The sequence below is a fragment of the Tiliqua scincoides genome, chromosome 2 (assembly GCF_035046505.1).
Source record: "Tiliqua scincoides isolate rTilSci1 chromosome 2, rTilSci1.hap2, whole genome shotgun sequence".
Lineage (NCBI taxonomy): Eukaryota > Metazoa > Chordata > Lepidosauria > Squamata > Scincidae > Tiliqua > Tiliqua scincoides.
Window position 1 is genome coordinate 106,962,371 of NC_089822.1, and position 23,726 is coordinate 106,986,096.

Consider the following 23,726-nt stretch of genomic DNA (forward strand, 5'->3'; position numbering starts at 1 on the left):
TTTAGGGAGGAGGAAACTGCCTTGTGGTGGCTCTGGAAAGATGACTTCCTCTTGTTTTTGCTTCTTTGCCAGGCTTGTGATGTGGAAATCCGAGGCACCTGCGAAAAAGGTAGATACCTCAAACAGAAACTATCAAGGTGTCCAGCTGTTGCAAAGACGATTTGTTAATCCGAGTAATAGAAATATCAATCCCAATGCATTTTGCACACAGGCTGTATAAAAAGATACCGAAACAATTATAGCCAACATTAATAAAATTATTTTTAAAATTCTAGCACACACCTAAATTAACAATATTCATATAAAAACAAACACCAATCATAAAAAGAGAGCATAGCTAAGGTGTGGCCCACAAATAAAAGAGAGCAGAAAAGTCCTCCCTAAAACAATCAGGGAAAAAAGGGAAAACTTTAGCAAGTTATGGTCTATAAACATGAAAAACAAAATGACGTTCTTCTTTTCTTGTTCAAAGTGATGTGCAGCATTTAATTTGAAGAGAGCCAGGCATTAAAGGCGAGAATTCCTTTGCTTCACTTGTGTCCTACCAGGGCACAATTCCTGAATCTTTCTGAGGAAGATGTAGAAACTTCAGTAGATTGGTACCACCTTATGTGGTTGGGTTGAGTGTAGTATGAATTCTTCTGTGGATTGTATGAGGGCTTTAAAACAAGAATGAAGGAAAGCAATGTAATACTGTTCAAAAGTGACGTAACATGCCAGCACTTCACGTCCACATAATCTCCACCTGAACTGAGGCAATTGTTATATCCTGGGAGAAGCTTTTGTCTCCCCTCATCCGCTGCCTGAGCACATTTGTGGCCGTGGAGAAGAATCTGGCAGTTTGTTTACCTAAACGCAAACTGGCTGAGCTCCCTGGCAGCAACTTTCTTGATGAGGGACGATAAAACCATCTCCCAGGATACAACAATTGCCTCAGTTCAGGTGGAGATTATGTGGAAGTGCTGGCAGGGTATGTCACTTTTGAGCAGGATTACATTGTTTTTCTTTATTCTTGTTTTGTTTTTTTTAAGCTAAAGGGAGGTTACTTTCTGAATAGAGCTCATAACTGTGATTTACACTTGATCATAAAGATGCAATCAATGGGAGGAGATACTTCCTGAAAATTGGCCATTGTTAGTCCTAGGTTTATAGCAACAAAGGCAACTTCTCTATTTTATGATGTGCATTTCAGTTTTAGATAATAGGCTCAACAAAATCTTAATATGTAATAAACAAAAACCATCTTTCAGAAACCAGATCTGTCTGATTCTCGTGGCCCTATCCTATTCAGAGCCCATGTCAGTTTCTTTGTAACATTCGTCATTGTTATATTGCTATTTAATATTTCCCACTTTTTAAATCAAATTGCAAACATCCGTAAAGCTTAGCAGAAGTTGGTAAATTTTACTAATTAATCCTTTTGTCGTATTTCTGTAATATACTGTTCAAAAATAATTTTTATACTCTGTGATAATTTGGCCAACAATGTCTGATTTGAAGGAGAAAAAAAAATTCTTTTGCACATGGCCCTCCTCCCAAATCTTTAACTAATTGCTTCAAGGGAGACAACAGGCTGATGAGCAAAATTGGATCCTGCTGCCATATCATTCTCCATCCAAAAATAAATACTGTCCATCATTTGACTAGTCTCTGGTGTACCCTGTAGACACATACTAAAATCAATTGCCTATTTAAGTTAAGCCATCAAATGATTAAACAGCTGTCTGTGCACCAAAATAACATTGATTTTTCACAGTTATTACAACCCATGTTACAGGTCATATATGCTTCTCCAGTCCTCATATGCTCCAGGTATATTTCACTCCGTTTTAAAATATGGGTTTGTAGTATGAATAATTCAGTGCATCTTCTGTACATTTGCCTGCTTAATTAATTTCCCAGACCTACCCCCCACTACTGGCATCAAAGCAGCTGCACTGAGGGAGCGCGTGCTTGCATCCAGTGTTAGCTGGGGCGGGGGGATCTGACAGCCATAGGAGGCATTAACAACATTTTTGCTTATTCTCCCCCGCCCCATCCCAGGTAAGCTTCCCAATTGCCATGTGGGTCTCCCTAGACCTACACCAGTTACTTTGCTGATGTAAGTCTGAGGAGAGAAAAGGGGCAGGGTGGCCTGGGAAAGAGGGGATAGAATTCTGGCACAAGCCACTGCCATTGGGATCCACCTCCCCGGCCTCTCCCCGATCCACCCTGAAACTCCCCCTGCCTGCCTATGACATGCCTTTGCTGCTAACATACCAGGTTGCTGTGAGCACTGCTGCTGTCCATGTGCTGCAGTAGCCTGGTATGCGTGATGGCAGCCTTGCTTTCACGCTGCCATAAAGGGCCTGGATAGGACTGGGGCTTAACCTGCACATGCCCGATCTCTTCTGATCTCGGAAGCTAAGCAGGGTCAGGCCTGGTTAGTACTTGGATGGGAGACCGCTTGGGAATACCGGGTGCTGTAGGCTTATACCATAGCCTTTCGAGACTGAAGGTTGCCAGCCATTTAGAATACAATGCTTGCATCTCTTAGGAGGATTTCACCCCGTAATGTTTGGTGAAAAGAATTCTTAAAACCTCATTGCTTCTTAATTAAGAGTATAATCAAATAGTTATATTTATTTTTCCTGAGATGTTGGAGTTACTGGTTGACCTTTCAAGGTCTCTGTAGCCATTTTCTGCATGATCATGGTGGTCACTTAGTTGCTCTCGCTGGAACAAGTGTTCCCTGAAAATAGGTCCTTTCTGGAATAGGTACATTCTGGAACTGTAACAACAGAGACCATTTTTTAGTGCAGGTGTGGAAGCCTTGGTCTCTTTGGGGGTGATGGGTTTTATCCCAAGTTTGCTGAGTATAAAAAAGTACAGAAAATTTTGTTGGACTATTAAATATTTCTCTCTCTCTCTCTCTCTCTCTCTCTCTCTGTGCGTCCCCCACCCCCATATGCTGCCACTAATGCTCAGCTGTGGCATTCCTAGAGGGCTTGGGTGCCTCAGTGGTCGATGTGTTCCTGCCAGAGATAGAGGAGTTGCGAATGGCTCATCTCATCTCCATCCTTAGTGAGATGAGAGATTTCTTGCAGCCTGACTTCAACAATAACTTCCAGCAAATGGTAAATATGGAGGAGGGGAGGGAGGGCTTTTGGAATCACTGTTGTTTACCTTACTGGCATTGTTTAGTAATCTGCAAGACTTTCTCCTTTTCACATAGTAGCTGCTTGTGTTTAGAGCCTAGAAGTATGAATGGCTAAGAAACATTGACTTGCTTTTTAGTTTTAATTTCCCTTCCCTATTTTTAAATGGTTCCCACAATACAGCTAGTTTGGTGTGCCTTCGTTCTCATCTCCCTCATCTTTTCGGCAGAACCATTGAGCTGTGAAATGGTTTGTTGGCACAGCTGGTTTACACAGTGTGTTTTGGGAGACCTCTGTTAACTTCTTAACTGCCAAGGCTTGTGGTTATAAAGGAAATAAAAACTTTAATAAAGGGTAATATCCATAATTGGATAGAAGAGTGAGAGATACAGGGAGCCTGTCTGTCTAGCTGAGCACCTGGAGAGGAGAGGGAGTGAGGAGGAAGGAAGTCCTCCAGCTAGCTAACTAGCTATATTACCCCCTTTAATTTTTTTCCCACATTTTTACACCATCCTTCCTCCAAGATGCTCAGGATGGTATACATACTTCCTCCCCTCATTTTGTAATTGCAACAACCCTGTGAGGTAGGTGAGGCTGAGAGAGAGAGTGACTGGCCCAAGGTCATCCAGGAAGCTTCCTAGCTGGGCAGGGATTTGAACCTGGATCTTCCAGATCTACGTCCACCTCCCAAACCACTACACCAGGGGTGACCAACCTTTCAAATTTAGGGCTCCTGGACCCTTAACAATTGTTTAGCAGGTGCTACCTGTCAGGTTTCAGTATGCCAGATAATACTTGCTTTCCCATAGCAGCAGTTGCAGTTTGTCTTGTTTGTTCCCCATACTTTGCACATTGTTGTAGAGACACCTGAAGCCACAAGAAGAGCCAAAATTCTGCTTCTTCTGCATTTTCTTTCTAGTAGTTGCATTTCTAGTATTGCTGCAGTCCCAGTTGCCTCTGCATCACTCGAATTCCCTTTCCCAGCCTTTAGTGTTGCATTTGCTATGGAATCATCTCCCTCCCCTGTATGGCTTAGTTTAAATCATGCTTGCCAGTCCCCCCCTCCCAAGTACATTTTTCCTGGTGATCTTGAGGTGCAGTCCCTCAGAACATGTTTGTATCTGAAGCATAGACCAAAGTCAGGTGAACCATAGTCTTCTTTTCAACACCATCCATGCAGCCTCTCAGTCACTTCCAGTATTCTTTCTCTTGGCATGCCTCAATTCTCCTCCAGAAGTATAGATGAAAAACATCACCGCGACACCAAATTCTTTCACCTTCTGGCTGAGATCCTCATAGTTCTTTACAAGGTGTTCAAGGCTGTAAGTGAACATGGTCCGGAGTGTTCACTAAGTGAACACTAAGTGGTTCATTCCCACATGAATCAGCAGGAATATCTGTTGGGCTTTATCTGTTGGGCTTTATCTGGTGTGCTCCCTGGGGCATTTGGTGGGCTGCTGTGAGATACAGGAAGCTGGACTAGATGGGCCTATGGCCTGATCCAGTGGGGCTGTTCTTATGGGCTTGATGAGATCCCTGAGTTTTGCCTGAAGGAGACAGCACTGCATCAATGGTGTGTGGCAGCCACCAGAATTTTCTCCCAAGGTGGTAGTCAGACCTGACTTACTGTGCAAGTTGTTTTTTTTAAGCACAGAGAAAGCATTTTTTTCTATGCAGGTATCAGAAGTTTGTTTCTCGGTGTCCAAGGATAGATTTTGGGGGCACCTGGAAGTGTTATCAGTTGAGTACAGCAATCCATAAGAGCAACCTTATATTTTCCTGTCCTTTCTCACTTTTCCTTCTTTATGTCTTATGACCAGTTGAAGCTCAGTGCTTTTTTTTTTTTTACTCCTCTTCCCCTTCATGTCCTGTAACTGGGTGGGGAGCTCTTCCCATGCACAAAGCTAATATGCACAGTTCTGCTTATGGAATAAAGGTGAGAGTACCCTATGCCAGAATTCACCTGCTGAAGAGGAGGCCCTGGACATAGGCAAGTCTCTTGTTCCTTTCTGTTTTAGACCCAGAAAGTGTCTTGCCTTCCTCCAGAGTTTTTGACATTGTTGTCTTACTTATGCTAATTAGAGTGGTGATGACACTTTTGTCCTGCAAACAAACTGAACATTTTCTATGTAGGTCCATTCTGTTGGCTTGTTTGAGTCTGTTTTGTCAACATGCAACTGGAATAGAATTTACTTTTCTAAAAATGTTTCATTTTTTTAAGGAAAAAGTAGTCTTCATAGCTATGGAGAGAGGCTTATCTGCTCAAAACACAACAAACCAAGGGCAGAATTTCATACTGGGGACAGGAATTTAGAAGGACGGCAGCGACAGGAATAAAAGATCTTTGTCTCAGAGATCTCTGCCCGTATTTTTAGTTTCTCATTTCTGTTCCCTGCCTAACAATTGGGTAAAGTTTGAATTGAATAGAGTGCCTAGCTATGCAACTTTTAGATGAGCATTTGATGTGCATTTTACACCATTTAGTACTGTGGTTCCCAACTTTTAGGGGCCTGTAGACCACTGAGGTAAAATTTGGAATCATCATAGACCACATGCAACCCCTGTCCCCCTGCACATAAAAGTACAATTAAATTTGGTAGTCTGTGGGAAGTGCTCGGTGAGACACTGGGAGTACCACTTGCAGCTGCAGATGGTCCATGCACCCTCTCTGGTGGTCCATGACGAGGTGTCTCCCGAGTGAGCACTCCCCCATGAACTACTAGAGGAGGGCGGACTGCCCACAGCCGCAGCTGACACTTCATTGCTGGAAGTGATCAAAGGTGACTTTTTTCCCCTAAGATCTCACAAACCACTTCTCAGGGTCTCATGGAGCACCTGTGGCCCATGGATTGTTGGTTGGGAACCACTGATAAAAAACTTCTAATAAAAACTTTAGGCAGGTGTTCAATTATCTGCACCCCACTGTTGGTTTTTTCCTGCTCTCCGTTATCAGTCTCTTTTCAGTTAGGCTGGTGGTATCTGTTTTTATTGTACCATTATTAGTGTTTTAAAATGTTGTAAGTTGCCTTGGGAGCCTTTTCAGAGGCAGAAAGTTAAGGTGTAAATGCATAAATACCTAAATGAACATTCATGTCTGTTCTAGTTGTGCCATCCACTGATTTTACTTGCTGTTGCTTCTCAAATTGAACTCAAGCGCCTTTGTTTTTGCAGAATCTGGAGACACGTTTGAATCTTGCATTGGCTTCTCAGTTCACAGCTCTGGATTATATCAAGGTGAACAGGGTTGCAGGGAAGAGGAGCGCTTGAGTAGAAGGCACAGCAGGGTCTTTGAGTTCACCTGTGCAGGCAGAAGATGGGGAGAGGGAGGACATGAAAACTTGGAGGAGTAATGGTGAAAGAGGAAAATAGTCCTCTTAGCCCATTAAGGAAGCAGGTTAGAACTTGGCGTGCCAAGGGGCCACTAGAGAGCTGCTCCGATGTATAAGCTCTGGGCGTCCCTTCTGTTTACAGGCAAATCGGCAGCGCACCCGTACCATGGCATTTCTCCGAGAGATGTTTGCAAACGTGAACTGTCTCCTTACTCCAGGTATCTCTGCTGTCCAGTATTTGGGAGGGTGCATCTCCCTGACCTCTTGATGCCTTCGCATATATGTAGCACAATTGCTGAGAGTTGGGGACAGAGAATTGCAACTGCTATTCAGGGCTGGCCGTGCCAGATTTCTTATTCTAAAGAAGCTGTAGCTGCATGGCTGAGCAAGGATGGCTTCCTTATTAAATGTGCATGTCACTGTTGCCAGGGGCTCTTGCCATTAGGTTTGAGCTGTGTACTTCAAGCGCATGACATGACCAAGTGTGCTACATCTGACACTCCTTCCAGTCACTGAGACTGAATCTTACCTGCTTAGGTTGTCACTTGGCTTTGTCACCCCCTGCTTACCCAGCACCTCGGAGACTTGTGTGACATTCAGACCGACTGGGAAAATGTTCTGCGGCTTCCCTGTGGTCTTAGACAGCAGTTCCAGGAAATTGGAAGTACTGCTTAAGATCACATCAGGAGCCTCACAAGGCTTCCTGTGCAGTCTGGAGTGCTGCAAGGAAACAGCGCTCGGGGCATTTGCCCCCCTTCCCCACCTCTGTTTCAAAGTCCACCCTATCATGTACAGGCTTTTGTGTTTCATTGAGAATGCTAGGATATTCAGTACTTTGCAAGTTGTTAGCTCAGTTATGTCACTCAGATTGGTGGGTATTACAGATTGATCACAATACAGCCATGCAACAACTGAACTTTCAGAGGTTGCCTTGAGCCAATCAGTGAACTGGGATTCTTTAAAATCCAATTTACTGAGCATTGTGCATGTTTTTAAACGGTTTTCAGTCCATTTTTGCTTTCAGAGCCAGCCCACCTGATCTTGTCAGGGGATGTAGTGGCGTGAAGGTGCATCTCCCTGACCTCTTGATACCCACTGTAATATGTAGTAGTGTACTTTTGTTTTTATTGGAGGAAAAGGGTGATTTGACTAACAAGTTTCTGCATACAAAAGCCTGTATTTCTCAAGGAATGAGCATATGACTTTTATCGCTGCATATTTTTCTTTTTTACAAGGTACAGCATGTCCTGCCCCACAAATTCAAAAATCGGATCTCCTGACTGGGTGTAGTGATGGCCAGACAGCCCTCCGGACCATGAGGTGAGAAGATGATCTTGTGCAGCTTAAAACAAAATGCCACTTGTAAACTACTGATGTGAGGGAGGAATAGGGCCAAGTTTCTAAGTATGTACCTATCCCCCTGAAGCTGAAGCTGCAGGTTGTGGCAGGAAATGAGCCATGCTACCTTGTGGCTTGTTGGATTCATGGCATTTGTTGTTTTGGCCTGAGTGCCTTTTTAGGATGAAATGATACTTTTTAAATTAATTACTTTGGGGATGCTTGACTTTGAAGTTATAACACATGGTGTTGGCTGCACTGCTGCCGTTAACCGCCCCAGTCAGCCAGAATTCTTATGTGGTAATGGGTATCCACCTGGGTAATCTTCCAGGGTGACCTTTTGGGCACTAAGGATGATCCATTAGCTAAATGAGAAGTGGTACAGGTTCACACTCTTACATCAGGAAATCAGTTTCTTCTCCAGAACGCTTCTGACAGAGCCCACTAAGATAAGGCAATTCTTCTTGGTAGATACATGCATCTGGCCAACTTGACGGGCATTCCAGCACTGGTGGTTCCTGTTGGCTACACCGATTCAGGGCTTCCCATCAGTCTTCAGGTAAACATTATCATCTTTTCCTGGTACCACCAAGATGGGTCAGCACCAGCTTAGTTCTTTCTTATGGTCCAACCTATGCACTGAGCTTCCTAAGAACAATGAGACAGAACAGACATGACCGAGCTCCCTTTGAAACGTTTCATCCACTAATATTGGCTCCCACCCTCTCTGATGTGACGGCCAACATGAAAGTATGACATGCCACTTATGGCCAAGATAACACTTGGCCAGAAGACTGCTTTCTGGGCAAGTCTTGTATTACTGCAAGAGTCCACTGAAATGTATGTAAACATCTTCCTGCTTCTTTGCCAAGGACAGTGGCAATTCAGGCATGGGAACAGGTATAAGAAATGTTGATAAGCAAGCCATGAAATGCTGATGTCATAGCTAATGCATGAAATGATGGTACTGGAAACAGACTCACAGCTTTTGATTCTATGATTCCCTTTATCTTTTATATGTCATGTATCACTTGATAGTGGTGGTAACTCATGGATGGCACAATGAGGAATGTCTGCTACCCCTAGCTTGCTAGGCACATTCCTCTTCTCTAGCATTCCTCCTCCTATGCCTTTGGGACTTTCCCACTAAGGCCATGTGTCTTCAGGGGACGCAAGTGAGAAAGTCTGCTCGACAGGGTCTACCCATATTGGGGCATCTCAGGGCCCAATCCTAAAGAGTGCATACAAGCTAACGGCAAGCACACACTGTTGCAAACATGCTGTAAGGCACATTTGTGGGCCTGAGTGCTGGTGCTAGCCCAGCACTGGCAGAGCACCTGAGCTCTGTCACTCAGCTGTCATGTGGATGCTGGGCAGGAGGCATTCTGGGGCATGCCAGGGGGAGGGAGTGGGGCAGGACCTGAGCCTCCGTGTCAGGCCATCCACCTGACATGGAGGCTCTAAATTCTACACTGATCCTTGGGTTGTCGAAGAATCAAGTAGCTTCATTGTGGGGCTGCTTTACCCAGGAGAAGGGGACAAAAGTCCCTTTCTCTTGAGGAAGTGGCAGCGGCTGCCTGGGGCATACTGGATGCAGTGCAGCCATTTTTGGTGCCACTTCAGCCCTGAGCGCCAGGCAGCTCAAGATTGGGCTCCCTGCCTTTAGAAGATGAGAGAGGTTGCTACTGTTCCATAACCCTACAGAATTTGTTCTTTTGTGAACTACTACAAGCCAATTCCCCTCCAAAGAGGCCCGGTTTTCCTTAACTAAAGTTTGTTTTTCATGAACTCTGCTGCCTTCTTTAAGGTCCCTCTCAGCCAGGGGTTGATCCAGCTAGAACACAAATGAATCATCACCCCTTTTTCTGGAGGGCGGATCTCCACAGCTTCCCCTTGGTATTGCCCATGTAATGACAGTAGCATTCTCTCACAATGTATCCTGCTGTCTTTTACAGATTATGGCAAAATGGTGGGATGAAGCTCTTCTGTTCCGCATTGGTCTGAAGCTGGAGCAATTTCTTCTCACAAGAGCAAAACCAGCCATTTATTATGACATTCTTGGGTGATGGGACCAACTGCAGCAGCCCAAGCCTTTCCGCTCAATGGTTATTGTTATGGTTTGAGAACTAGGTCTTTTCTAGCCATACCCCACTTCTTATAGAAATAAATGCAGACTGTTCGTTATATAAGGTACAACAACTGAAGCCTTATTTTGTGGGTTACATTATATAGATACTACACTTTTTGAAGCTGTCAGACTGCTCACAAGGGTGCTGCAAATGTTGACAATTAAACAAAATTGATAGGTGGGATCAGATGGTGGTTTAATTTCCCCGTTTCTGTTGGGTGGGCAAGGAACACTTGCCCTGTTGAACAGCAGAAACGATCATAGAACTGGACTTTGCTTTTGAGAAACAACCTTTGCCTTGGCTCATTTTCATTGAAGCAAACTGTCTCATTTGGATACCACCATTTGCTAACTAATAGTGTGGCTTCTTTTAAGAGCACCTACTTTGTGTTGTCAAAACTTCTCAAAAAGTCTTTATACATAAAAATCAAATGCATTGCAGTAAAGAGTAGGGAGATTTGGTTCAAGAATGTGCAACTGTAAAAGAAAACTTTGGCAGAGGCGTAGCAAATTCAGCTGCTTTCCTCTTGTGTCTGTACTTCAGAGTTGCCTGTCTCACCCAAATAGTTTACAGGAACCATAAGTTTCATATAGCAAGGGAGGGAAGTTAGCCACAGCTATAGTAGAAATCTTCATGCATCTGTTCTCTTCCAGCTACTAGGCTTCTGACAGTATAGCTAGTGTAAGTAGCAATTTCTCTCCCCTTTTTATTAGTGGAAAATGCATAAGGGGGCTACAATCATCTATTTGAAAGATGCATTCCTTATGGACTAGACACAAAGGTGTTCAGAATCCATATACTTTCATGTAGGATACAGAAGCTGCAGCAACCAAGGCAAACACCCAAAGGTGCAAATGTCATTTCTATTTCTTTCACAAGGTAAAAAGGTTAATTGAAAATTGCTTAAATATTTCCCTCCCTCCCATTTGTTTAGCTGAAGTCATCTTTTCCACCTATAATGCTCAGTTTGCACTGGCTCCATACATAGTTCTATTTCCCTGAATTGAAGTACGGGGGTGCTTTGTATCCATGGTTTCACTGATCCATAGATCAAGTCCATGCATGCCTCCCTGGAGAGTCTTCCAAGTCCAGCAGAGGTCATCTGTGTCTGCCCACGGCCTCTACTGGACTCAGAATGACAATTACAGGGCAAAAAACACTACCAGTTTTTGGCTGAAAACTAGAAGTGACATTTTTATGCCTTTAAAAGGGATTAAGTGGGCCAGGGGAGCTGTCCAGGAAGTTTACATCCATGGTTTCTCTTAATCATAAAGGTTCTGGAACAGAACTCCCCCATGGATACAGGGGCACACCTGTGTATTCCTCATCAGATAAACATGCTTTGCTAGATGTCTAGCATTTATGGGCATATAAGATCTTCTGGCTACAGCAACGGAGTACTCTCCAGGTGAAGGAAGTCATACGGACACACACGCTAGTCCTGTGCGTGCAAAGGGGATGATGGACCACACATACAATGCTCTTGCTTCACATAGATATATGTAGATATACAGTATATACACAAATGATTTTTTTTATATAAAAACACCTTGTTTATAAAGCGACATTTAATTGCCACTGGGCCCTTCCCTACCCCACAAAAAAACAGTAGTATACAAAATATAAAATATTTTTTTAAATATTTATAAACAGTTGCAAAGAAAAAATAGAACTGTATGAAAATATCCTTCCCTTTCTCAAATAATTGATTAATGGGCTTTTAACCCATAGCTGTTGAGAGGATATGCGTATGCCCTGCCCAATACTATTCGGTCCCGCAGGAGTTTAAATAAGACATAGTAATTGCAGAAGAGTATCAGAGCCATGGAGAGTGTATGATTCCACTTCTCTGAGCGTAGCAGGGAATAGAGCTGATAGCAGACCACGCTGCCTTCAATGAGGATCAGCAAGTTGAGGAGCCGTAATGGACGGTGGAAGAGGAACTGCAAATGAAAACAGCATTTACTATTAGACAAGCAGTTTCATAAACACTGACGTCTGAGGCAGAAGACAAGGAATGCAGGCTGATACTGCAAAGGAAGCCACAGAGGAACACCCCCCCCCCCCCACACACACACACAAAAGAATATCATCTTCCATCAGGCTTTTGCATTGTGCTGTCTCAGAGGCCAAAGTGAAGACTAAAACAAAACAAAAAAACATTATAGTACTGATCACTTCTGCGTGTATTGTCCATCACTTAGAATAGGTAGTTTAAAACAGTTTTATTTTTAGAATAGGTATTTTAAAACAGTTTTATTTTTTCATGGATAGCAGTGTTATCCTTAAAAAAATGGGCTGAAAGCAGTGTTATGTGTTTTTATTCCAAACTAATATTTTAATCAATTTTAAAGCATTTTTATCAAATCTAATCATTGTCATATAGGTGGTATATGTGTGTTTTATGCCTGCGGCTGTCAGCAGACATAAGTCACAGGAATAAAACAGACATAAAATACATCACACACACACCTGAAGAGCACAACGACATGAATTAAACTTAGAGGAACCATTTAAGATTTGCATGCTACTTGTATGAACAACTACAATGAACCTAATACTGCCAAACACAAACAAAACACTGCCAAATTGCAGCACTCAGAAGAGAGCAACTTGAACCACCAGAATTGAACATAGCATTGAATTGCTATGGGAACAAACTAGCTTTAAAGTGCAGGAAAAACACACCAACATGGCAAGGAACCATTAAATATTTGCTTACTCACAAGTAAATGTGAATGTGTAGCTCAGTATCACTTTCCAAAGGGTTCAATACATTTATTGGTTTGGAGGGAGGGACTTCCTTCTCAAGTGTTTTTGGGGGCTGCATTCATCAGAGTGGGACAATTCTGATGGCACTGCATTCCTCTTGGCCTGCCCTTTCCAGTGGCCAAGGCATGGTCGCCTATTCATGAGTAAACACGCACTGTGGCTCAGTTTCACTTTCCATAGGGCTCCATGCATTTTCCTTGGCAGCTTCTGAGCATGCTCAGAAGACTACAGCCAGTTCAAGCAACAGAGCTCCAAGGAAGTTAGGTGCTTTGAAACACACCTAGAAGCATTTGGGACAATTCACAGATGCTTCGCAGCCACTTTAATAGGTACATGGTGGTGTTATTTTGTTAATTGAGCAGGATATCGCGTTTTATCATTTTATAAGCCCAATTTTGCATTATAGCAGTGTCATTCTGTTTTTACAATTTAGACTGCCCCTACTTAGAACCTTAGTAGAAAAGCAACCCAAATATTCAAAATGAATATAAATTAAAATGGCAAACTTAAACTCTACACTAGTTGAATGACAGCCCAGGGAGAAAAACCTACACTGACTAAAGCATATCTTTAGGCCTGATTGCTGGATAATCTACATAATTGTATAGCCCAGTGTTTCTCAAACTGTGGGCCAGGACCCACTAGGTGGGTCCCCATTCATTTCAATATTTTACTCTTAATAGATTAGACTTGATGCTACCATGGCATGTGACTGCATTGGAGGAAATGTTACAGATCTGTATTTTTAACAAGCTACTATGTATATTCTTTTAACAATGACAGGAAATTGGACTTTCTCCTGGATAAGCGTGGGTAGGATTGCAGCCTAGGATTGTTAAAAATGTTCCTGCTTGATGATGTTCAGCCTAGGATTGTTAAAAATGTTCCTGCTTGATGGGCAAGAGGTCTGGTATAGGGGGTAGAGCCTCCATTTGCCTGAAGATAACATCCACAAGGTCGCCAGTTTGAGGCCACCGGCACCGTGCGACCTTGAAGCAGCTGACAAGCTGAGCCCAGCTATTTCCATCTGCTCTGAGCGTGGGAGGATGGAGGCCAGATCAGAATGAAAACATCTGAATTGTTGTGGCTCTTGAAAGATAGAGCCTTCTTTCAACTGTAAAAATCCCTACGGGGATTTATATTAGCCTGCCTATGAAAACAGCCTTCAATAAAGTCTTGAATAAAGAAAGGCGGTATATAAATACCTGTATGTATGTATGATGTCACTTGCGGTTATGACATCACTTCTGATGGGCCCTGAGAGATTCTCATTCTAAAAAGTGGGTCCCGGTGCTAAATGTGTGAGAACCACTGGTATAGCTCATTACCAGCACTTTCTTTTGTGCTCTTGCATTCTGAACTGGCTATATGCCTAATACAGACCAGAGCACAGTCACATACGCTGACTTAACAGAGAAGTGAGCTAGGTTCTATCTTTAGAACTTTAGAGTCCTGTATATACTGGTCTCAGGAACACAACATTCCTCTCCAAGCAAAGGTGGATTTCACAGCCTGTATGGCAGGCAAGGTACATGAGACTGCTGGATATCAATCAGGGAGACTTGGGTTCAAATCTACTCAGTCATAAAGCATTCTGATGATCTCGAGTCAGTCAGCCTCTCCTACCTTACAAAGTTGTAGTCAGGATAAGAAGGGGAAGCTTGTCCATTAGGACATCATTTATTTAACATAATCTTGCAGTAGCTAAAACGATAAATCTTTTGAAACTTGAGCTTTAATAGACTATAGTTAACTCTGAACAAAAAGTAAAATACTCACACACATCCAATTTTTGAATTTGTGAGAACACACACACACACACACACACACACACACAGAGGAAAAGATGAAAATAGCAGATTTAAAATGCAAGCTGTAAAGCAAAACATCTGGTGACAAGCTTAGAAGTATACAAGAGAAGCACATTGACAATTCTTGATAATTTAGCATTGGGAGGTTACATGGGTAGAGAAATAAAAATCCTCTTTACTGTTCAGCAAAAGATGGTGCCAATTCTTATATATTCTAATTCAACTAATTCTCACTCAAATCTCCCTTCAAAGTTTTTCTACTGTAGAGCTGTCACTTTAAAATATGCCTGATAAATTAAGATGTATTCCATAGGCTTCTGAATGTTGCCATTTCTGCTGCCAGATCTGTGTTCATTTGTTCTTTTGCATCAAGACTGACCTGTATCCTATATGCAAACAGCAGAAAAGTGCAATTGGTAGATTACAGCATATGTCATATTGGATATAAGTAAATGGACTCAATATAGACGGCATTACTGGGTCTTGCCACACAGTTGCCAAAGGAGACAGTTGGCACTGGGTTCTGTGGTAGGGTCCAGTCCCTGTGTTTATCTCTCTGTAACATGGTTGCAGCAAGTAGCCTTTAAAATTAAGGCACTTCCTGTAAGCACTCAAGGTCTGTCATTGTCCAGGATGAGCTGTAGGCTATTGAGAAGACATTGGAATGGGAGCTGAGAAATGTGGGTGACAATAGATAGTTTTCTGCCATTTTCTGGATATGCCCTGTAGTAGGTTGTTCCTGTGTATCAGTTTAGCCCTGTGAAACTGCTTCTTCACTGTAATTTTGGAAATGTCTATTGCAGTGGTCTCCAAACCGCAAATCACTGCGTTCTGCAAAAGCCATATCCACGCGACACTTTCTGTTCTGTGTCGCAGCCTCTTATCTTTCAAGCCAATTTTCTCAGTAACTCAGACCAGGCAGCTCCGCCTGTTGCCCCAGCAGGCTCTATACCCTGATTTCCAGGTGGAAGTGATTGCCTGGTTCAAGTTTCTGTGAAGATCAGGGAGGCTGAGGTGCGGAACAGAAAGTGCTGCATGGGGACAGCTTCCCCCCAACGCTGGATACGGCCCATAGGCCACAGTTTGGAGCCTGCTGGTCTACTGAGAGTAACTCAGGTGCCAGTGCCAGTTCCAGTCCAGTGAGCTATAACAAATGTGGCTGTATCAAAGCGTACCTGCGTTCAGTTGCACAGCAGTACCCAGAAAGTGAACTTGCTCCATGGAGTGATTCTGGTTCAGACTGATGAACAGTCAAAGCTGAACAGACCAGGAGCTGAGAAAGTGTGGTTGTAAGTCATAAATGTGTTGGCATACTGTGGAGCCATGCTTGTCTCTAGGGCCATGCCACTGATGTGAAGCTACAAGCTGTGTCCCAATCCGAAATAATTGTGGGAAAGGCAAAGTGACAACGCTTGACAGGCAGAGTATTGGAGCAAGGGAATGAATGTGTGTGCCACAGACTTCATTTTTGCTACTACAAAACAAAATATGCCCACCTTTCTGAAAGAAGAATTCAAGTATATTTTCCCAAAGAAACAAACACAATTTGCAAAGTTTGCGGATGACACCAAACTTTTCCAAGTGGTGAAGACCAGAAGTGATTGTGAGGAGCTCCAGAAGGATCTCTCCAGACTGGCAGAATGGGCAGCAAAATGGCAGATGCGCTTCAATGTCAGTAAGTGTAAAGTCATGCACACTGGGGCAAAAAATCAAAACTTTAGATATAGGCTGATGGGTTCTGAGCTGTCTGTGACAGATCAGGAGAGAGATCTTGGGGTGGTGGTGGACAGGTCGATGAAAGTGTCGACCCAATGTGCGGCGGCAGTGAAGAAGGCCAATTCTATGCTTGGGATCATTAGGAAGGGTATTGAGAACAAAACGGCTAATATTATAATGCCGTTGTACAAATCTATGGTAAGGCCACACCTGGAGTATTGTGTCCAGTTCTGGTCGCCGCATCTCAAAAAAGACATAGTGGAAATGGAAAAGGTGCAAAAGACAGCAACTAAGATGATTACGGGGCTGGGGCACCTTCCTTATGAGGAAAGGCTACGGCGTTTGGGCCTCTTCAGCCTAGAAAAGAGGGGGGGACATGATTGAGACATACAAAATTATGCAGGGGATGGATAGAGTGGATAGGGAGATGCTCTTTACACTCTCACATAACACCAGAACCAGAACCAGGGGACATCCACTAAAATTGAATGTTGGGAGAGTTAGGACAGACAAAAGAAAATATTTCTTTACTTAGCGTGTGGTCGGTCTGTGGAACTCCTTGCCACAGGATGTGGTGATGGTGTCTAGCCTGGACGCCTTTAAAAGGGGATTGGACAAGTTTCTGGAGGAAAAATCCATTATGGGGTACAAGCCATGATGTGTATGCGCAACCTCCTGATTTTAGAAACGGGTTATGTCAGAAGGCCAGATGCAAGGGAGGGCACCAGGATGAGGTTTCTTGTTACCTGGTGTGCCCCCGGGGCATTTGGTGGGCTGCTGTGAGATACAGGAAGCTGGACTAGATGGGCCTATGGCCTGATCCAGTGGGGCTGTTCTTATGTTCTTATGTACAATATTCCCAGTGGGTGATGTACTGAATACCCTGATTTCCCACCACCACACCCCCATGTTTGTGCACTGTACTTACATAAAAACGGGCATGGGAGACATCTGAAGGCACTGCTACATTATAAGGCCCAACTGCTTTGTATAGGCATCTACTATGTCGTACCAGCACCCCTTGTGGCCATATTGTGCTCTCAGACCAGCTGCAAAATAATAATTAAAAAAAAAAGATTTCTGGTGAGCAATAATTTTCCTTGAGACAGGGAAGGCATGAGGACAACCACCCCCCCCCCCCCCCCGGCGCCAGGAAAAGGATTGGAAGAAATTTCCAGGAGTCTAATTCATGCTCCTGCACTTTGATCCTGCAGCTTTTATAAAGGTGACAAATACTTTATTTCGTCAAGAGTTTTAATGGTTCATTTTAGTTCTGATGATAACTAATGCTTTGCTTTCTAACTGATATGTTTTGCCAGCAGCTGTTTGCTGGTGTTTCTTATGCATCTTTTAAGATTGTAAACCCTTTTGGGACAGAAGACCATTTAGTTGTTTTGATTTTTTCTGTAAACTGCACTATGAACTTTTTTTTGGTTGAAAAGCAGTGTATAAATACTGTTAATGATAATACAATGCTGCTTAATTTAAAACATAAATAAAAATATTCCTAATAATAACAGAAATATATGTTCCTGTCACTGGTCATGTAGTCCTGTTAATATGATAACTAGATTTAAAAAAAAACCAAAACACTCATTCTGTTAACTGCTACCATCAGATTTTCATTGAAAGTCTCCCAAACCACTCAAATAATTTATAACCACTTCACTGTATCAAGTTACATAGTTTCATTTACCTCCATGGACTTTTAATTCACTGGTTGTCCTCAGCAATCAACTAGCCATCCCTAAACTGCAATTTTTTCTATAATTAAATTATCTACAATGGCAGCCAGAGAATCACACTGACCACCAGAGTGATCAATCACCTGCTGTCAAATCACCTGCTGAGCTGAAATCACATTAGTGATTTATAAAACTCCATTCAGATATCTTATAAACAGACAAGTGTTGTATCCCCAAACCCCTAACATGAAAACTATTAGAGTCCTTGGTCTCCTGGAGTCCTATAGGTTTCTATTATGTCCCTGTCAGTCAATATCTACATGAAGCCAGTGAGGAAGTTTGACTGGAGATTTGGAACGAGGTGCCATCAGTATACAGATAACGTTCAGTTCTATCTCCTTCCATTAGATTCCAGGAGGCAGTGCAAATCTTGATTTGACAGCGATGGGATGGATAGGTAGGTTCTTTGGTTTCCACAATACTCATTCCAGCAAAAAACACTAATCACTGACTGAAAACTCATTTTTCCCATAAACCTGTAAGACTTCCCAAAACAGTCAGGAGGAGGTTTAGTATACATTAACATATCTGAGACCCCAAGTTCAAAGTGGAAGGAAATGACCTATCTATATGGTCACTCTAAATTTTGTTCTAATTACAAAATGCTGTACTTGATGCTTAAAATAAAAGAAAAGACAGCGATGGGATGGATTTTGGATGACAGAGACTTGCAGCCCAATCTTAACCTTGGTGAGTGCCTGCACAGCAGCTTGCTGTGCCAGCACTGGGTGTCAATAAAGCACTTTTCAATGCCCTGCAAATAAGCAGTGCTGGTGGGAAGTATGCCATCCTGCCAGCATCTGTGAGTATGGTGCCAAGAGGAGCAGGAGAGAGGGGAAAGTGACTGAAGGGTGGAGAGGAGGCAGGGAGGAGGTATTTCAGGATAGGGAGGGAGTAGTTCAGGCCCAGGAGGGGGCCAGGGATGGCAGAGCAGGTTCCACCATATCCTAACTCCCATTCCGAAAGTCCTACATGGAGCTCCACAGACTTGTTCCAGCAATTCTGCTGACGCAGATTCGAGTAGCGCCACTGGGCAGGCTGGGGTTTGACATGGAGCAGGGGAACAAATGTTCCCTTACCCTGAGACCACCTCTGGTCTGCCCAATTTCAGCGGTGGATACAGCATGGGCTATGAGGCTGCGCCAGTGCTGAAAAGAATTGGGCTGTTAATCCAGACAACGTGGGTTGCTTGTGTTACTAGCCCAAGAGCAGGCTATAAATAACATAAACAAAACAGTGGCAGGAACATTCTCAAACCTCACTAGGAAGAATTTTTTTTTTAAAGATGTGACATGCATTCTCCTAACACTACCTGATAAGCGCTTCCCCAGTTACATATACTGCCTCCCTGCACACTCTAAGGCAGTGTTTCTCAAACTGTGGGTTGGGACCCACTGGGTGGGTTGAAAGCCAATTTTAGATGTGTCCCCATTCATTTCAATATTTTATTTTTAATATCTAAAATTTGACGCTATCATGGTCTGTGACTGCACTACGGAAAATGTTACAGACCTGTACTTTTAACAAGCTACTATGCATATTCTTTTAACAATGATAGTAAATGGGACTTACTCCTGGGTAAGTGTGGGTAGGATTGCAGCCTAGGATTGTTAAAAATGTTCCTGCTTGATGATGTCACTTTCGGTAACGACATCACTTCTGGTGGGCCCTGACAGATTCTCATTCTCAAAAGTGGGTCCCAGTGCTAAATGTGTGAGAACCAAGGCTCTAAGGTAATCTGGAGAGGCTTTCTTGTGAGTACTGCCAGTTTCAGAGGTGTGTAGCATAGAACCTTCTCTGTGGCAGTATCTGCATTGCTTTTCTGTCATTTAAAAATGTTTTTTAGGCAGGTTATAATCTGGTCTGATGTTCCTGTAGTTTGTATTGTGGAGATTAGATTACATTGTAAGCAGTTTTCTATATAGAAAAGCAGGATATAAATATTTCAAATAAACCATATATGAGAATGAGGGTGATTTAAAAACATTTTAAGGACTGGTCTGACAAGTACATTAAATCAGAAATGAAGAGGATATGCCTATTCTCAATAGCCTAATTCTTGTCTTCTCTCTAGATTTGTGGGTAAGAACGCCTTATAATTGGGCATATTTATACCCGAATTTTTAATCAAAAAAGGTACAAAGTTGTTTACAGAGCAAAATAAAATTGGTTCTTTGTCTCAGGTAGTTAACAATTTAAAATACATGTATCATTTGGCAGGAGAGTAAAAATACCTGGCCGATAAGACTACCAAAAAAAAATCCCATTAAAAGTGTAAGCTGTAAGGGAAAAATACACATTGATAAATATTGACATGGACAGAGAAATATGATCATTTCAGAGAGACTATTTACTCTCCACTGTCCCCAACAAAGAATGTTATGAGTTTACACTCACATGTGTTGGGGAGCATTACTGTATGAACCGTGTTCAAGCTTCTGCCACTTGCCCAGGTGGGCAGCTGATCTGTGTAGCAAGTCGCAGTACTTGGGAGGAAGCAGCTGTGTGGTGAGCATGACAAAGGCATTGATCCACACCATGATGAGGTGCTCACAGGACCAGCGCATGTCATAGTACTGGGTGCTCTGCAAGAAACCAGAGAGGGGTTAATGGCACTGTCCCAGAGATTTCAGCAGCAGAAGAGGGTACTCTACAGCCATACATCTACACACTGTCTATCAACTGCGAGGCCAGCAAGACAAGGGATCCCAGAGTCCTTTTCTCTTCAGCATAGGGCAATGCACTATATGAAACACTTCCTTGATCAATTGCTAACGTGCAAGCCACTCAGCATTCTGGAGTATGTGCAAACCCCATGGATACTGGCCCTGAAATAGGGTAACAAACCCAAAGAAGAGCTTATTGCTAGTAAGAGAGACACTGGATTGGCTGTGAAAATGTCAGATCTCTACATTTGTAGTCACCAGCCAAGTACAACTCAATCTCGGAAGCAATTCCGACTGGCAAGTTCAGATTTGGATTTCACAACTGTTCCCATTCTCCGAGAGTACTAAATAAAAAAATCTTAGAATCCATACCCCAGACTCTGGCAAACCAGGATTTGAACTTGGCATTGCCCACTTATAGCACATTGAGAGACATCACTATCTACTTTGTCTGGGAAAGAGGACAGGGTTAGTAAAAGGGATGGAAAGAGGCATGGGGGACCACAGGGGCACTACATATATGGCAATACCTATCCGCCAATCAGGAGCAAAACTAGTGCACTCCAGATGCAGCCACGCTCCTCCATCCAGGCTGCCAAAAGGGGAGACAGAGAAAAGGGGAATTAACCAGAAATCCAGGGTGCCCATAATCCACCGGCAAAATTTAGGAGTTGGTAGTGGCACCAGCAAGAGCAGCGAAGAGGCCAGACAACAGCTACCTTCACGAAGCACAGAGGCAGGAATGCCACGTAGTAGGCACTGAAGAGGGAATTGAAGAGAACCTCCTTGATCCGGCGGTTGAAGTCTGCTTTCAGGCACTCCACCTCATTGCGAATGAGGTCTGGGGACAAGGGGCAGCTGTGGGTGGGGATGGGCAGGGGGTTGTTGAACTGTTCTTTCAGGGACTCTCTCAGAAGAGAGAGGAAGTCTTTGGGCTTGACAAGGCTGCCAGCTCCTGAGGCCCCAGCATCCACCAGCTGATCCTGCACCAAATAGCTGCAGTCTGTCGGAAGAGGCTGTGTTCTGCTGTCTTGGTGGAAGCAGCACAGTGGTACATAGACACCAAACCTGCAGAGAAGGGTGATGGGGTGAGAATGCAGAAAGTTTAACTTGTACCCTCCAAGAACACGAAAGGAGCTTCCTGGCCCAGAGGCTTGTATTCCCCATCCTAGGAGTCATCCAGCTCTTTCTGCACCCAGACTGTTCCCCTGGTATATCTTCTGTGACAACATCTGCTTAACTTCAGGGGCAAAGCCAGGGATTCCCAAAATGTGCATCATTATGCCTAGTGCACTGTGACACACTCACAGGGCATTGCAGGACGTCCGCGGTCACTCCTCCTACCTGTCCTCCCCTCTACCATCTTGGGAAAAAGATTGTGGGGGTGTCATGACCTAAGTAAATTTGGGAACCAATGGGCTAGGCAGACAATAAAAAGATTTTGTGGCTCACCAACAGCAGTACAAGTTTCACTAAATCCAGATGGTTTCTGGGATTATCCATTATCTAATCATCTTGACTCCTACCCTCTGCGACCCCACCATTCATATCTTGTATTAAAGCTAATGGACTGGGCATCCCCTGAACCGTATGTACTATAGCTTAAATAGATTCTAAACCTATTTCACATAGAACATTTTTTTGAGACAAGTGTTTATGTCCTCCTAGCCACTCTCTCCAAGAAGATTGATTCAAGTTGCAGCTTTAAAGCCAGCACCTCTCCTGCCTGTTCTGTGCATCCCTTGCAAGTCTGTAAATGGCTCTTGAGCTTTTCTCTGTTACATGTAGAATAAAAGGGAACAATACTCACGGGTAGCCAAGGAAGAGGAGATTGAGGACAGAATGGCTACGGAAGAGGTTGACCAGAGTCCAGCACAGCACCCATCCACACAGGGTGAGCAGCACCAGGCGTGCCAGAATCAGCGCCATATAGTGAATCACTGATGTAGTGCCAACCTGAGAGGCCTGCAAATTCAAACCCAGAGAACCATAAGCCCCATAGTCTTTCCTCTTGCCCTAGAATGCAGACTCCTCTTGCCCTCCATGGCAAGGTCAAGTTGAAGTGTGTACTGCTTTGGCCAGAAGGCATGGAAATAAACCTGTGCCACTGCAACAATGGGGAGAAGACATTTGCAGGTCTCCTACAGTGAGCACAAGCAGCAGCCGTCCCTCCCTCCTCCCCAGGAGAAGGTGGGTTGTGTTTAGTGTGAATCAGAAGCCATCCCAACAGTTGCCATTCTCTTTCTGCAGGACTACACGTGTCAGAAAACCCTCTCCATAGTGTCAGAAAACCAGGTGTGCTTGCAGGGTGTGAAACCTCTGAGGAAGGAGGAGCAGGCCCCTTCAGATTCCCCTAGAGATGGAGGGTGCTGATAAAGGGAAAAGGTTCAGAAACTCCTTCTTCCACTGCCTGACCTCTTGGGGGATAAGGGCAACCCCAGATTCCTGGTATGGATTGAGAGGGGATTCTCAGGAAGGCACCAGGGGATGGTACCGGACAGGGAGGGGTTCTCCTTCTGGTTCTCCCTGCAAAGACCACAGTAGCCACAAGGGGTATACAGTGCCACTCCTGTCACAGGCAGTCCCAAAAGCCCACCCTCTTTGCAATCCTCCTCCAATTCACACAGCAGCCCAGAATTAGAGCCCATCACCACCTCTCAAACATCATGCACCCAAGTGCACAGTGGACACCATGTGTGGGAGGGTGATAAGCCCAGGACTACCTAATCCCAAGATCATCATGCAGGGTAGGGGTCTAGGCACAGCTTCAGCCACTGCAAACCTTCCTATGAGTGATGTGGTGGGAATCGGGCCTATGGGCTGCCGGTGCACTCTTGTGAGCCTCAAAAAGCCTCCCTCCCCATCAGATGCAAGAGTTAGGGAACTATACAGCACTGCCAAGATCCCCTGCCCTTTTGTGAAGGGTATAGGCCCTAACTGTGCTGAGGAGGCAGGAGAAGAAAGAGTAGAGAAGAAAAAATGTTTGGAAAACAGCTAGCCAAAATGCTGACTGATAATTAGCCAAGGAAGAACCTGACACCCTTGCATGAGGTAGGGCTAGTCTAGGGGCTGTGTGCCCCTCT

The 23,726-nt window shown here is 43.8% G+C and overlaps 2 protein-coding genes and 1 pseudogene across 2 annotated transcripts in view; 2 read left to right on the forward strand and 1 right to left on the reverse strand.

The window, feature by feature from the left end:
* Positions 1 to 12,237, forward strand: part of LOC136639448 (uncharacterized) — a 30,135-nt gene extending 17,898 nt beyond the window's left edge. Inside the window, exons 14-20 of the mRNA XM_066613641.1 lie at positions 73 to 109; positions 2,968 to 3,116; positions 6,309 to 6,371; positions 6,609 to 6,684; positions 7,702 to 7,786; positions 8,276 to 8,363; positions 9,760 to 12,237. Of these exons, the coding sequence (XP_066469738.1) occupies positions 73 to 109; positions 2,968 to 3,116; positions 6,309 to 6,371; positions 6,609 to 6,684; positions 7,702 to 7,786; positions 8,276 to 8,363; positions 9,760 to 9,870 (609 nt within the window). The 3' untranslated portion in view covers positions 9,871 to 12,237. The remainder of the gene's footprint in view (positions 1 to 72; positions 110 to 2,967; positions 3,117 to 6,308; positions 6,372 to 6,608; positions 6,685 to 7,701; positions 7,787 to 8,275; positions 8,364 to 9,759) is intronic.
* Positions 2,357 to 2,471, forward strand: LOC136643339 (5S ribosomal RNA; annotated as a pseudogene).
* TMEM39A (transmembrane protein 39A) overlaps positions 10,133 to 23,726 on the reverse strand; it is a 47,122-nt gene continuing 33,528 nt past the window's right edge. The window contains exons 5-9 of the mRNA XM_066613642.1: positions 22,454 to 22,608; positions 21,363 to 21,711; positions 20,375 to 20,562; positions 17,161 to 17,281; positions 10,133 to 11,876 (exon numbers count right to left, since the gene is read on the reverse strand). Of these exons, the coding sequence (XP_066469739.1) occupies positions 11,643 to 11,876; positions 17,161 to 17,281; positions 20,375 to 20,562; positions 21,363 to 21,711; positions 22,454 to 22,608 (1,047 nt within the window). The 3' untranslated portion in view covers positions 10,133 to 11,642. The remainder of the gene's footprint in view (positions 11,877 to 17,160; positions 17,282 to 20,374; positions 20,563 to 21,362; positions 21,712 to 22,453; positions 22,609 to 23,726) is intronic.